At 46.4% G+C, this 14,856-nt stretch overlaps 1 protein-coding gene across 4 annotated transcripts in view; it reads left to right on the plus strand.

Annotated features, from left to right (window-relative positions):
* Window positions 1-14,856, plus strand: part of TANC2 (tetratricopeptide repeat, ankyrin repeat and coiled-coil containing 2) — a 184,359-nt gene that overhangs the window by 147,190 nt on the left and 22,313 nt on the right. For all 4 annotated transcript variants that reach the window (XM_065651122.1, XM_065651123.1, XM_065651124.1 and 1 more), the window contains 3 exons: window positions 9,381-9,489; window positions 13,736-13,858; window positions 14,579-14,815. In XM_065651122.1, coding sequence (XP_065507194.1) covers window positions 9,381-9,489; window positions 13,736-13,858; window positions 14,579-14,815 — 469 coding nt within the window. The remainder of the gene's footprint in view (window positions 1-9,380; window positions 9,490-13,735; window positions 13,859-14,578; window positions 14,816-14,856) is intronic.

Here is a 14,856-nt window from a genome sequence, read left to right on the forward strand (position 1 = left end):
CAGGCTACATTTCAGTGATTAATAGAGAGGAACCCCTGAGATTCAGCAGTTGTGCTCCTCGGAATCCTCCTGTCCAGCTCTTGGGGAAGAGCTAACGTTGAGATGTTGAGCTCAGAGCGTGGTAAAGCTTGGCGACAATTAAGATAAGTAACGATTTTCCATTTTATTTCGTGTACGAGAAGCACAGCTTGCCTATGCTAGAGCTCATAGGAGTAGCCTATGAAAATTTGCAGCCCTCTGGTTTGTTCGCAGCAAGTTTGATTCCTTTCTCCTCGCTTGGGAATTGAGAAGACTTGGCAACTGTATGGCCCATTCCCCAAGTTCATCATCCAGCGCGGCAGAAATGCCCCGTTAATGTGAAGCTTGTTGACCTTGCCATGTCGATACATCAAGAGTCAAGTTGCTGAGGCTGGTTTTTTTTCCCCGGGAGAAGAGCTTTGAAGTGAAATGTGGTTTTGTGAAGCTGCTTTTAATTGTCTTACCCTGACAGACTGTCCAGGTGTGAGGATGTTAGGAAGGAAATTGGGATAATGGGCTTCGTGTCCGCAGCACTGCAGCTGGGGTGATCTTCCTCGTTTCGTTAATGACAGTGAGCTCCGTGTTCTCGGAAGCAGGGAGAGGAACCACACAATGTCCAGAAATTATCCCATTTTTCTCCGCTTTTAAAATAAGCAGCGGATCTCCATCCTCCAGGTTTTTCTGTTGGTCCGGTGAGATGCTCACCCTCTTCTCCGAACGCTCCCCGTGCGTTTGCTGTCCAAAGCAAAGGGTAATTGGCATCGAAGGGCAACGCTGTCACTGCAGGGAAACCCCCCAGCATCCACCCTTATTTAATAACAGGCCACCAAAAAAATCATTTGTCAGAGCGTTTAAACAGCATTGCAGTAATGACTTTCCAGCCTGTCAGTGTAACGCTATTAACCAAGCATCTTAGTTGACAAATAACATCAAATATTTTAGGGAAAGACTCAATCCTTTGTGACTGGTACACGGAAAAAATGGTTATTATTGTACGTTCACTTGTATTTCTTAACCTAAATTCTGCTGCGATGCTCTGCGGTTTTCTGCCTAGACTTAATCAGAAACTTCCACAGAGTTATTTTCTGTGCTTTTATAATGCTAATAAAATGTTTTATCCCTGTGCTGCTGATGAAGGGACTGTGACAGAGACTGAAGCGATTTGCCCTGGCAAGGCAGTAAAAGAGCTGTAGGCAGATATGGACCCCAGAAGTGAAATTACTCTGTCCAGATTTAAGTATCAACATCTGAGTTCCTTGTCTAGACTTGCTTTATAGTCAGAGGAGAGAAATAAGAATGATTCATTTCATCGTGAGCTAAAAGGCTAAAATAGGTCAGGTGAAGAGCGCCCGGGAAGCGTCTGCCCCTGTTGATCTGTGACGGGCTCCCCAGGAGCCGTCTCCAGTATTGACAAGTAAAACTGGAAGAGATTGATTCTGTCCAGGCTGCTCTTCTAACCAATACACAGGGTTTGACGTAGATTCGCAGATTTTATTTTCTTGTACGGGAAGTAAAAAGATACTCTCTATGCCATTGCACGCATATGACTGTCTTAATTCGGACCTTTGCTTCTCGTGGTGGCCCTGGACCACCCAGTGCTGTGTGTGCTGGTGGCGCGTCCCCAGTTGTCACCACTCGCTCTGGAGCAGGGTAGAAACAGGTTTGGTGTCTGTACCGCCCAGGGAACGTCCCAGCATCCGCGGGACCTGAGCAAAATGAAGCATTGAGATCTTCACCTTGAGCGCTTTACCTCCGGCTTGGATTCATCTCATGTAGCTTTAGATGCTCTCAGTCCACATCTCTGTTCCTCGGGCAGTCACTCTGATCTCCTTGAATAGAATCACGGGATGGTTTGGGTTGGAGGGACCTTTCCAGCTCATCCATGAGCAGGGACATCTGCACCAGCTCCGGTTGCTCAGAGCCCCGTCCAGCCTGGCCTGGGATGTCTCCAGGGATGGTTCAGCCACCACCTCTCTGGGCAGCCTTGAGGTCGAGGACATCTCCTCGTCTCTGACATCCTCTTCTATAATACATCCACAAACCCAGTCTGTCCCTGGAACCCCAAATCAGGGCGCCCTGCGCGGGTCGGCACCAGCGATCGAACGCGGGGCTGGGGCTGATCCAAGTTGCCATGGTTTCCAGCAGAGCTGTCTCGTAACATAATATAATACAATGCGGTGGAGGTCTTTTACATTTTCCTTTTTCTCTCGGGAGGCATGCTGCAAGCGGAGAATTTTCCTACACAAAATTAATGTTTTTATACATTACCCAACAAAATGAGAGAGTGTGTACATTCGAAAAAAATACGGCTTTTTTTTTTTGCGTTTTGGTGGAACACTTAATCTGATTGACAAATAACAATCCCCAGTCAAAAGATATTTAATTTAGAAAGTTTGCAAGGAAAGGAGTCGGTGAAAATGATATTTATAAAAATTCAGGGATACAACAAACAGCTTTAAATGGGGGTTGGGTCCTTACATTGTGCATCAGCTTCTCACAAATTATCCAGTTAGCTCCTCCGTATGTAGCTCACTTTGTCATTATGGCGCATGGATTACTTGACTTTCTTTCTCTTCGATATTATAAAATTCTGAAAAGCTCTTAAGATAAACTATTGTTAGCTGAAATTCCTAAGCGTTCACCAAGACTCAGGCCATGTCTTAAGTGTTTTCTCTGCATTCACGTGGGATGGGTTTTACTCAGCGAAGCAAAGGTGCTATTAGAATTCAAAGTGAGGCAAAACAATGGGTTTAGGATTTAACTGAATCCCTTATAGACTTGGGCAGAAAATTAAAAACACCGCGGTGCACCTTGTGAGGACGGAGGTGGAATAATCCCATTTTCCCCGGTGCTCAGTGGCAGCCCCGGCTCTCGAGGGGCCGCAGCGACCTGAGCGCTGCCGCTTTCGTTATTATTTAGCATTGCTTTACCATTAGAATTACCTCTCTTAAAGTGGTTTTCGTACTGGTCTTTTAGCTCTGTGTGTATTGTAGCTCACACTGGGTTATTCTGAGCGCCCCAGGTATCCGCCGGCACTTGCAGCATCAGCAGGACCGGGAGGGACGTGCTGTCGCTTGTTGTTCCACCATCTCCAGCTGTGGGCTGGATGCCACATGTCACCCGCATACAGGCGGTGAATTTTTTTCCCTGTGCACTTGTACAAGGCCTGCGCGGAGTTACTGGAATTAATTACCAAATCACTGCGGGATCTGGTGGTTCGAGATCATTTCCACAGCTCTCGTTGTGTGGAGTGCGGTGGAACCGGTGGCTTTGTGTGAGTTGGGACGGGGCTTCATCCATCCCCGTAGCGTAAGAACAACAGTCCGACATTTCGCGCTCTTAATTTACTCCTCAAGCGGACCGTAGTGAGTGCCAGATTTTTGAATCACAGAGATGAATCCATCATAATGTCCCCCAGTTAATGGGAGGGGCAAACACAATCTGTTCACCAAGTGGTAGAGACCTGCTGGAGTGCTGACTCCGAGAAATACAACTTTGAAGTTTCTCATATGACTTCCCCAATAAAGTTTTCTGATTTCATGACGTGTAACCTAGTACACTCTGAAATGTAAAAAGGATGGGCAATAGCCCAACAAAATGAACGCAGGAGACTTATTTTATGTGAGTATCCACGTTGCCAGCATCTCTAGATGTTAACTCTAAACTCATGCAGAAATACAGAGCTAAAAAATAAATGGTTAAAGCTGTAGGTAGCCAAGTTGGGCAGCTGTACCAGGGACTTGTCGGAGCATCGGAAGCCAACGCTGGTGTAACGGGGGGTTCGGGACAGGGAGCACCCAGGGGAAAAGGAAACTTGAACTTCTTCCCATGCCGCAGGTTTCTCCTCTGCAATTTGGGCAGGGTTGCAGCTGCAGCCTCAGTTGGACGAGACGAGGAGGAATGGGAGGCAGATGATAAATCACGACAGATGAGCTGCAGAGCAGATGTGATCGCTGCCACCACAAAGGCCATCAGTGGAGCAGCTTGGTTTAGCTGGCTCATTAGACATGCAACCTAAGCATTCGGCAGCAGAGGAGTTTTTGAATATATTCCATGTCTTGAGTTACTGTCCTCAGAAAAATCTTCTTTTTTTTGCTTGGTGGTTTTTTTTTGGACTGTAAGCTTCTACGCGCTGGACCATTTTCACATCTAAATGGAAGGAAATATTCGTGGAGCAATCCATTCTGTGGCACGCAGCCACCGAAAAAAGTGGAGTTAGTTAGAGCCAATATCAATGCTGACCGAAGAAAGAAACGTTGCTGAATTTCTTCCTGTTCTTCAATTCCTTAAACCTTAAGACCCGCTTACAGAGCAAAGCCATTTTCTACTGTTCAGCAGAGAGTAGCCCTGATTTTGATCCATCTTCTCACATGGCCATTTACTCCTGGTCAAAACAACAGGAATGTGCTTCCAAATCACATTCCCCAGCCTTCTGCAAGCCCGTATATTTTAAATTGCGTCAGGTTGAATGCAAACAGCGTATCGCCGCTGGTCTTCTGAGATCTTCTCTGGATGTTAACTGTGTAGTCACTGGAGAGCTCACTGAAAGATGTTGTTATTCGTTTTTACCCATCCAACGTATTTATTAAATGCGCCAGCAGGCTTTTCGCGCTGCTCTTGGACAACGCTCCTGTTCTCCAAATGTAAAATAATCTGTTCCTGGCGAGCAGCAGGTTTTCTGAAAAGCCTTATGAACTGAATGGAAACAAGGGAATTGCATCTTCACTCTCTGCATCTGGTGTTTTAAATCTTATTAAGTCAGGGCCTGGAAGTGTTTGGAAATGCTTTTTTCTCTCCTTTATCCTTCCTTTTTTGTTCTGTGTTCTTAAATAATTGTAAGCGCCTTTTTTTCCCCGTAAATCTGCAGGGTGCCATCAGAGTTGTCTGGTTTTTCTCTTTGCTGCTTCTCCTGGCAGTTCCCAGCGCCCGACTGCTGTTATTTCACGTAGTTTAGAAGTTCTCCAGGACCAGCTCCGTTATCCCGGATAAACCACAGACCAACTCTTTCTCTGCGATAGCCAAGCATGTAACGTAATCCAAGGCGCGCACTCCCCGTCCTTGATAAAATATGGGTACAGCGCGATTAATACCCATGGAATTTTTAACAGAAGGCCTCGAGAAATAAAAATAACACCGGGATTGTGGGCGGATCTGCAGCGTAGTCTCAGTTTCAGCTGAGCTGCATCGGTGAGGTCATTACTATCACATCTGCCAAAGTTACTTGAAGAAACTTTCTACCTCAATGAGAGATTTGCGGATGCTGCCGGGGAGTTGAGGAGCTTCCCAGCTCGTTCAAAATTAGGAGCCATTAAGCAGAGGATGCTCTAAAGTTTCTGTTGATGCTAAAGCTCTTGTTAAGCGCTGTATTTCCCTCTCCTGGCTGCGTCTCTCGCACGTTCCATCAGCCCACCCCCACATTTGGAGCTTGTGTTTCTTGAGCACGTCGCTCCAAACGTGACCGGGGTTGGAGCCGCACGGGTGGGATTGGGTTTACTGGTGTTCAGTCACACCCTGGCAATAAAGAAACAGCCAGCGAGCCCATTGATTTTACGAGAAGGCAGAAACTTTGGAGTCCTCCGTCACCACGATGCTGTTACTTAAATTAAAATTGCTCTGAAGCGTAGACCAGGTGCCGTTAAGTGATTCCGTTTCTGCTTTTCGGACTCTCACGGTGTGGTTCGTGCAGTTCTTTAGCTCGTCTTTACACCAATCGCAGTTCTGCTGCTTTTGTGCTTCACCTACGCGAGGCCGCGGGGAACGGTAACGAAGCACCGAGAGGACTGGATGTGGATTTTTTGTGCGACGCTTTGTCTCCTGTAAACCTGGAGCAGGCAGTCTGGCACTTCTGCTTGGCAGCAATACCGTCGCGGTTAAAATATTGAATTATTATCACGTCTTTCTTCAGTGAACTGGATTTGGTGTGCAAGTCTGTGGCTGGTGCATCAAGTGATGTATGGGGTGAACCTCATCGCTCCTTTTGTGAAAAAGTGAGCTTAGATCATCACATACAGCCCATTTTGGCATGGAAATGTCATGCTTTCTACCCAAACGATGACAGAGGTTTCTTGTCCTGCTCGTTGGGAAGCGTGTCTGCGGTTTCCTAAAGCAGCTGGAACTGGTGACATGCAGCTGAATTGGTGACCCGCAGCTGGAATTGGCGACCCGCAGCTGGATTGGTGACGTGCAGCTGGAATTGGTGACGTGCAGCTGGAATTGGTGACGTGCAGCCGGATTGGTGACAGGCAGCCGGAGTGGTGACGTGCAGCTGGAATTGGTGACATGCAGCCGGATTGGTGACGTGCAGCCGGAATGGTGACGTGCAGCTGGAATTGGTGACATGCAGCTGGATTGGTGACAGGCAGCCGGAATGGTGACCTGCAGCTGGAATTGGTGATGTGCAGCTGGATTGGTGACATGCAGCCGGAATGGTGACATGCAGCCGGAATGGTGACGTGCAGCTGGAATTGGTGACATGCAGCTGGAATGGTGACGTGCAGCTGGAATTGGTGACATGCAGCCGGAATGGTGACGTGCAGCTGGAATTGGTGACATGCAGCCGGAATGGTGACGTGCAGCTGGAATTGGTGACATGCAGCTGGATTGGTGACAGGCAGCCGGAATGGTGACATGCAGCTGGATTGGTGATATGCAGCTGGAATGGTGACATGCAGCTGGAATTGGTGACATGCAGCTGGATTGGTGACGTGCAGCCGGAATGGTGACGTGCAGCTGGAATTGGTGACGTGCAGCTGGAATTGGTGACGTGCAGCTGCCGTGTCCTCGGTCCCGTCCAGGCAGGGCGGTGGGTTTTGATCAGATATTCCATCGCTTGTCTCTCTGCAGTGAGATCTGACCCCAGGGGCTGGAAAGGTTTTTCTTGGCTGGGAACTTGCCTCCCCCAGTTAGCTCAGCAAGTTAAACCCGTGTTTAATTCTGTAGGAAAGAATATCATGTGCTTAACAGCATTTGCTGTTTTGTTTGAACTTCCTTGTATAATCTTAATTCCTTCCAAGTTAACTCGCAATTCTAACATCAGAGGGAGACTATATTAGGAAAATCGATGTGGCAGTTTTGGTGGTTGGCTGGACACACGTCCCTCAGAAAGCGAGGGAGGCTCCAGGCTCCGTCAACGTGCCGAAGTTCTGGAATTGCACCTGCAGAGCGGGATAAAATACGAACGCGCGTCTCTTGGAAGAACAAATCCGTTGGACGTAGTGTCAACTCTCCGGATTTTGGGATGGTTTCCTGGGATTGGTTGGAAGAAAGGAGATGCGGGTGGAAGTCAGGGAGTTTGGACTTTGGTAGGTGCAGCAGCAAACAGGACTGAGTGCCTCAGCTTGGGGTCTATACGTGCCTCAGCTTGGGGTCTATACGTGCCTCACCTTGGGGTCTATATGTGCCTCAGCTTCGGGACGGGGCTGGCGGCTCCGGATGAACCCACCACCCTCGGCTGGGCTCTTCTCCAAACCCCGAGCGCAGCGTCGCGAATCCCGTGAGCTGTTGAGATGCGTCGAGCGTATCAGAGCGATCTCAGGTTTGGCTGGGCAGGGACGGGTAAAATCCAGCGGTTGCTGCGCTTCTGGACTTGCAGCTGGATCAGCAGCGCTCCAGCTGTTTCATAGTCACTTCTGACGTGTTTCTCCTTTCCACGGGCGTTCCTGGAGGTTAATCAGCGTAATGAGCAAATGCATTTGTCCGTCTGCTTTAAAAGGATGTGACCTGATGTTCTCCTCCCACTCCGAGGATGCGGAACAGAGGGGAAGAGCAAAAAGAAGGCAAAGCAACGAGGTGTAGATAACTCGAGGTGCTACAACCACTCCCAAGACCCTTCTGTTTTCCCAGCTTTTTACATTTTGTCCCTTCTGTTGGTGCCGTATGAAGAATTCTCACAGTCGCAATTCATCAGTCAATAAAAACATTGCAGGCAAGAGTTTGAGTTGATGGTGCCTCTGTAATTTAAATTGCAGTTTGGAGAGAGGCACAATAGAATTACTCACCGGTGAAAGAGTGTATTTTATTACTCATCAATGGGATGCGGTGCTGTCGGGACCTGAGGAGCAAGTTCTGCCTTGTGAGAAAAAGACGTTTCGTTTTCCATCCTGCTCCACATCCCACCAGTCCCTCGGGCTCTGGCAGAGCATCCCTGGGCCCCGCTAAAATAAATCCCTGTATTTTCAGTGCAAAAGGAGGTTTGTTGGCAGCGCTTGGGCCAGACCTTGCCCAACACCTGCTTGTGGCGTGACGAGCCTTTCAGTTTTATTCCGAGTTTCTTTCGAGACAGGACTCATCATCCTCCCTGGATGGGGAGCTGCGGAAACCTCTTGTCTTCTGTAATATTTAACTTGCCGTTTGGCCACACAAAAGCACTTTTCTGCTTTACCAAAGGAGCGAATAACGTTCCATGTCCCTAAAAGCCCTTTTAAAGCCACGCTTGAGATCATATTTGATTTCCTTTGGCTGGAAGGGGTTTGACTGCTTTTGTGTGTAGTCACATTTTTATTTAGTTCCAGAAACAAAGTGGGTTAAAAAGGGCTCTCTTGGGAGTACGCAGGCTTTAAAAAGAATATCAATTTATTGGAAAAAACAGGAATTTTGCCAGATATTTGCCGATCTCATCCAGAAATGGTTTGCAGTGCTTCACATTTTTGTACCATGTGTGTTTTGTGGGGAGAATCAGCTTCTCGCCTCTTTGGGAAGCCCCAGCCATGCTGAACTTTTGATGTTAGAAGCTGGGAGTCTGTACATTGAAAAATGTTGGTAAAAATCACCGTTAACGAAGGAAGTTATTGTCTCTTTTATAGTATTTTGCCTTAAACAGGGCTCGATGTGTAGCTTCCTTAATTCGCTTTGATTGTCAACCTGGTAGGTCATTGCTAGAAGCATCTTTATTATTGGAAAAGCTGGAGAAGGTATTTAGACGGAGTTTTACACGGAAATAAAGCTCCTTCACTCTGCAGGACGTGTCACAGGATGGAGACTGTAGTTGTCATTTAAAGGGTGTTTTTTTCAAAGTGTGAATATTTTGAATATCTCATTTTCTAGTGACTTTGGGTTTGGTGACATGCTTTCGAAGTACAGTTCTCCTCTGCAAAATGACTATAAAAGTAGCACTTCAGCTTTCATGAAATTGTACCTCTGGTGTCTCCAAACTTACGTGTGGCCATAGTAAATATATTGTTTTATTTTTGCTGTCCTTCAATGTTTGAGTTTTTTGAGCTGTCAGCGATCACCAATAATAGATGCAACTAGTTGGTGGTTTACAAGTGTGACTTATTCCAGGAGCAGGAGCAAAAATTGTTGTCAAAAAGTTGTTTTGTTGGTGTAAGCAGCAAATACTGACATATTCTTTCTTCTGCTTTTAGGAGTGGCCACACTTTACTTGCCTTCTGGTTTTCCCGTCAAGAAGGAAAACTAAACCGACAGCAAACTATTGAACTGGGACATCACATTCTCAAAGCACATATTTTTAAGGTAACAAAAATTTAAATGATTTCTGCCAACGCCGTCCCCGCGGCGTATGATCTGCAGCACCGGCGGCATTCGGGCTCTTCTTGGTTTAGGGTTTCGGTGAGAAATATGACAGTTCAGGCTGCTGAAATGTGTCGGAGGGAGCTTCAGAAAATTGGCGGTGGTATATAAGAAATCCTTGAAATTAGCCCGGCCTTCAGACTGTAAATTCAGCCTCCTTACCTACAATTGCTTTACTACCCTATAGAGGTTTCTTCCCTTGTTTGATGAGTTCCTGCAATAACATCAAGCGAAAATGAACCTTTTAAAAGGAGTGGGGTTTGAAGAATCCAAGCCAAAATTTAGATGGTGAAGGGGAAATGTCGATGGTCGTTAAAATCTGATGGTCGGTCCATTTTACTCTTCACACAGACATTTAAGACCTGGGTAACTGAAAACCAAACTGGGATGTGAACATCAATATGACCCATAAATTATCATTCTTGTGCCTATTGGTCCTTTTACCAGGAGAAGGAAAGAGGGGATGGATTTGTAAGGTCACAGGAAATACAGAATTTCTTAAAACTATTGAGCACTTAAACACTGGTAAAAATGAAACTGTACTTTCATCTGGTCTGTATGTGATTTTATAGATTTCAGAACTTTAGGACTCCTGTATTTCTAGAGCAAACAGGTAGTTTGTGTCTTCTTGTATTTCATTGAGTTCCCTGTGCTGAATTCACCGTTGGGTGTTGTAGCAAAGGCTCCTCGTTTGGGAGGACGATGGCTGGAGCCAAAGGGAAAAACCCCAGATCAGTGTCTAATTTTCACATTTCGAGTCGCGTTCCCAAGGCCGAATTCAGCAGCGAGTTTACTATTCAGCTGCCATTTACACCTCAGTCTGGTTCCAAATCTTCGTCGTTTCACGCTTCCACGCTAGAAACAAATTACCGGGTTCCAGGCTCTGAACAAATGACGATTTTCATTAAGTTGCCTGTAGATTCCAGATTTAATTGCACAATATTTACAATAGTAGAAAATGCCAGTTAGTATATGAAGAATGTCAGGACAGCCTTCTGTTTCTAATCACTCGGCAAAATCCTTGGTTTTGCAACACTGCGGTACGGATAGTGCGTCGCGGTGACAGATAAGCATAAAAGTATGTTATTTAGAAGTTTTGAATGTGTTTGGATCAGAAGCACTGTAAAACTTAGTCTTTGGCTTTTCTTTTAATAGGTTTCCGTTTATTCCTTTTTTTAACCAGCGTTTCCGGGGGGTTTGCGAGCGCTCACTGGTGGAACAACCACCGCGTTAGTGTTTGCGGGAGGCGTAGGGCTGGAATATTGCAGACCGTGTTGAAGATCTTGAGAATTCTTTGGAGAAAATATTTCCTCGAGAGTATGTACACAGACTCCTTTTCCTGCTGTTACTGGCTGTATTTGTTTCGAAACAAGCGTTTTTTCGGTTTTTTTCCATTTAAGCTTTTCATTCTGCCCGACCTTTCGCTGGAGCTGGTACCAGCCTGGCCTGGGGGTCCTGCCAAGTAAGGAGCACATCAGGGCATCAATTCAGCGGGTTTTTCCTCAAGTATCATGTTGTAGCGGCCGCTTTCCACAGACACAAAGACCCTCATTTTGAAGGTATTTGTGGAGGGCTGATGCCACTGTAATTCCATTTTATTTACCCCTCGTGAAGCCAGGAGAGGATTGGAACAGGGCTAAAGCATTTTGTCCGGCCAAGGATACTGAGAGCTGAGACGAATTTGGATTAAACGCTTCACAAAACTTATTTGTCCTTCCCCAGTCCCTGTCGGTTCGAATCCCCCGGTACCTTGTGCAAGGTAATGACGGGACACTTGGAATTTCCAGGTGTAGAAAAATGTACAACACCCAATAGATGGGTGTAAAGGAGCTTTCCTGCTCCCTCGGTGCCTCAGATCTGCTGGTTTTCTGGTTTTAAACGCAAACATCCTCAAACAGTTTGGGGAGGAAAAAAAAAATGCAAATGTTTTAGTCTTTTAAAGCAATTACCAGTCTTAGCAGGAGCATATGGAAACCCAGCTTGGAAAGCCTGGCATGGAACGAAAGGGCAAGAAGAGAAATGTGCAGCAACGATCCAAGAAGACCCAAACTTCGGGCTGACGTATGTTTTGCAAATCAACCAAAGAGAAGGCTTTAATTTCATCTTCAGTTAGTTAGCTAAAATGACAGGAATCCCGAAATGGGTGTCCCTCGTCCCCAGATTGAGAATGTGGTGACAATTAGAGGTAGAAACACTTAGTTTGACAGCTGTGGGTATGTAAAGGTGTCCGATACTCCTTGAAAAAAAGCCTCGTGAAGATCTTGGGTCGAAGGTGCCAGTGGCCAAATAGCAAAGGAAAAAGAATGAGAAAAATTAGAAATTAAGGATGCTGACAGCTGCATACAAGAGTGCAGGACAGGAAAAGCAAATCTTTTTGAAACCCGGGGTTGGCAAAGGTATTGAAATGAAAGGTGCGTGGTCGGGCGATGTCTTGGTCCTGGGTCGGATGGTCCCAGCGAAGGGGAAACTGCTGGTGGTTCGGTTTGATGTTGTGTCACGTTGGGAATTGCTTTTTGTGAAGGATTCAACCCACTTTACAGCTCTGGGCAGAAAAGGGAAACAGAAAAGAAGTTACAATCTGTAAAATGAGAAATAGAGCAGTTTTGTTTCAGCAACTGAGTGATAATGGTGTTGAATGTATTTATTCTGTAAAGGATAAATGTCATCTTTTATGTCTTGCACTAATATCTAAGTATAGATGTTCTAATACAGTGGTTGAGATTTTTATAGCACATGTGATTATCTTCAGATGGCTATTCTGAAAATACATACTCTTTCCCTTGGTCCTGATGGTGACTCAAACAGCTTATTTCTGGGTTTGATAGTATTATAACTATTTTTAAATTATTTTAACCGTTTATTATAAAATTGTTTTCCATTTGTCCAATTATACTGTACTTAGTTCACTGAAATTCAATACTGACCTCTAATGCCCTGTATTGTGTTATTTCAAAAGCAGCATTTAATGGTGGCTGAAATTCCTGAGCTCTTTTTTCTGCCTCTTAACACCAGCAGATACTTTTCTCTATTTAGCTCCCTGAATTTTGAAGGAAACAAGCGCCTGGAGTTGTTATTTATAAGAGCTTGTCTAATCTGTTGCTTCTTTTTATGGTAAAACCATTTCAAGTGACAAATTTGTTGACGGCTGGTGCGGCGCATCAGAATATCTTTCACACGTAGGGGCTGGGGGTCTGCAAATTCAGATTATGGTTCCTGCACGTCTTCCTTTAGAGGAAAGAAATCCCGTGTTTTGCCGCTGGTTTTCTTCCCAGCGTCCGTGTCAGCCTGTCGTACAAAGACTTGCCAAACTCAGATGCGATCCTGCTGCTTTGCAGGGGTAGAAGTGGCCACGCGGCGTGCGAGGAAGCAGCCATGGGGGTTTGCGTATCGGAAGAGGATTAAAGATGACTGTCGGGTTTCCATGGAAACAGCGGATTTTAACGGGAAATCGATAGAACAGCGACACGGAGGGTGTACCCACAACACGCGGAGAAGCTCCGTGCTGGGGCTGCAAACCCATTCCCCTCGTCTTTGAGCTCCCATCTGATAGCTATAGATAAATCATAAATATAAATATAATAGCAATTATTGCTCCTTCGCTAGGAGCGGGGGAAACTTGCTCAACAGTTCTGTGCTCTGCCAATTAGTGTTGCTGGAAGAAGATGTCAGACCTTCTATATGTTACGTATGTCCTGCTGATGGAGCCAGCTGGGAAGGTTGGGAACGGTCTGGTACAAGAGATGGGAATCCTGTTCCAGGCTGTGGTTGAGATTTCCCTTCATTTGTCTTGCTGGGAGCAGATATTGTCATCTAGTTTAACTGCGTGAATAATAAGGCAATTTCGTGAAGCAGTTCTGCCAAAATAACACGTACTTTATTAAAAAATTAAAAAATCAGCATGCTGCGCTCCTCAGCATGATGTTTTCTGAGGGTATTGAATGGAGTCATGTTGCTCACAGTTTCATCCTGCCCTTCCTAGACCTTGGGAATGGCCACAGGACCTTTGTGAGTTATTTCCTACAAATCTATTAATTCACTGCAAAGGTCGCATGTGGCAAATTGTCGCTTTATCTTGTGTAGCGCCGTTAGTGTCTTGAAAGTCCCTGAAGTCCAAAGACCCAGAAAGATCCGCCCAACACAAATGAGCGTATTTCTAAGTTTTCATCTAAGTCACCTTTTCTTTTTTCAGGGGCTGAGTAAAAAAGTTGGGGTATCCTCCTCCATCCTGCAAGGCCTTTGGATCTCCTACAGCACCGAAGGTCTTTCGATGGCTTTGGCGTCTCTAAGAAATCTCTACACCCCAAACATCAAGGTACCGGAGGGGGTTAGAGCTGGGACGGTTCAGATCTTGCATGAGGAGCTCCCAGCGATGGGCAGCGACGTGGATGGAGCGTTTGCAGGACCTGCCCATTGCCGTGGTCCCACCGCGCTGGCCGGGCGTTCATCCCCAGCTGGGGAGAAGCCGCCAGTTCACTTGGGATTTTATCACCATCTGGGATGATCCCTCAGCTCTTCTGCATTGACCAGGGATCTCCTTTTAATTGCAGCTACTGAGTAGTGAACTTGCGCCTGTGCAAAATGGTTCGCTTGTGGTTTTCCTCCCCGAAGATGTGGGGTGCGGCAGCCGGGGTTGAAATTCGACAGCTCCATAAAGGGCTCAGGCACCGACTCGGTGATGCCAAGCACCACAGCACGTGCTGGTTCAGGCACTTCGTGCCCGTTCGCGTTGCTTAAGATGAACGTGTTGGCTTAAGCGACTTCATCTCTGCGGCAGAAGGGATTTCAGGCAGCAATACGGATTTCAAATTGTTCCTCATCTGGAAGGATGCTCCCCCAGCTCCTTCCCATACAGGCAAAAATGCCTAAAATGGGAATGTGTATTGGGCAAGTGTTTTTACTGGGCATTTTTTGTGCTTCAGTGTTTGCTTGGGTGTGTGCAGAGGGCCCTGGTTTAAATTCTCTTGTTGCCCTGACAATAAACCAACATCTCTCCATAAAGCTCAGCTCACGGGAGCTCTTCTTCTCTATGCAGGTCAGCCGGTTGCTGATTTTAGGAGGCGCAAACGTGAATTATCGGACCGAGGTTCTGAACAACGCCCCCGTTTTGTGTGTCCAGTCTCACCTGGGTTACGCCGAGATGGTGGCTTTGCTCTTGGAGTTTGGGGCCAACGTCGACGCCGCTTCGGAAAGCGGCCTCACCCCGCTTGGCTACGCGGCTGCTGCTGGATTTCTGAGTATCGTCGTGCTGCTCTGCAAGAAACGGGCCAAGGTGAAGTGACCACGTTCCTCTAAAAGCTGATTTAAACTATT

Source organism: Caloenas nicobarica, chromosome 24 (genome assembly GCF_036013445.1).
Source record: "Caloenas nicobarica isolate bCalNic1 chromosome 24, bCalNic1.hap1, whole genome shotgun sequence".
NCBI classification, from domain to species: domain Eukaryota; kingdom Metazoa; phylum Chordata; class Aves; order Columbiformes; family Columbidae; genus Caloenas; species Caloenas nicobarica.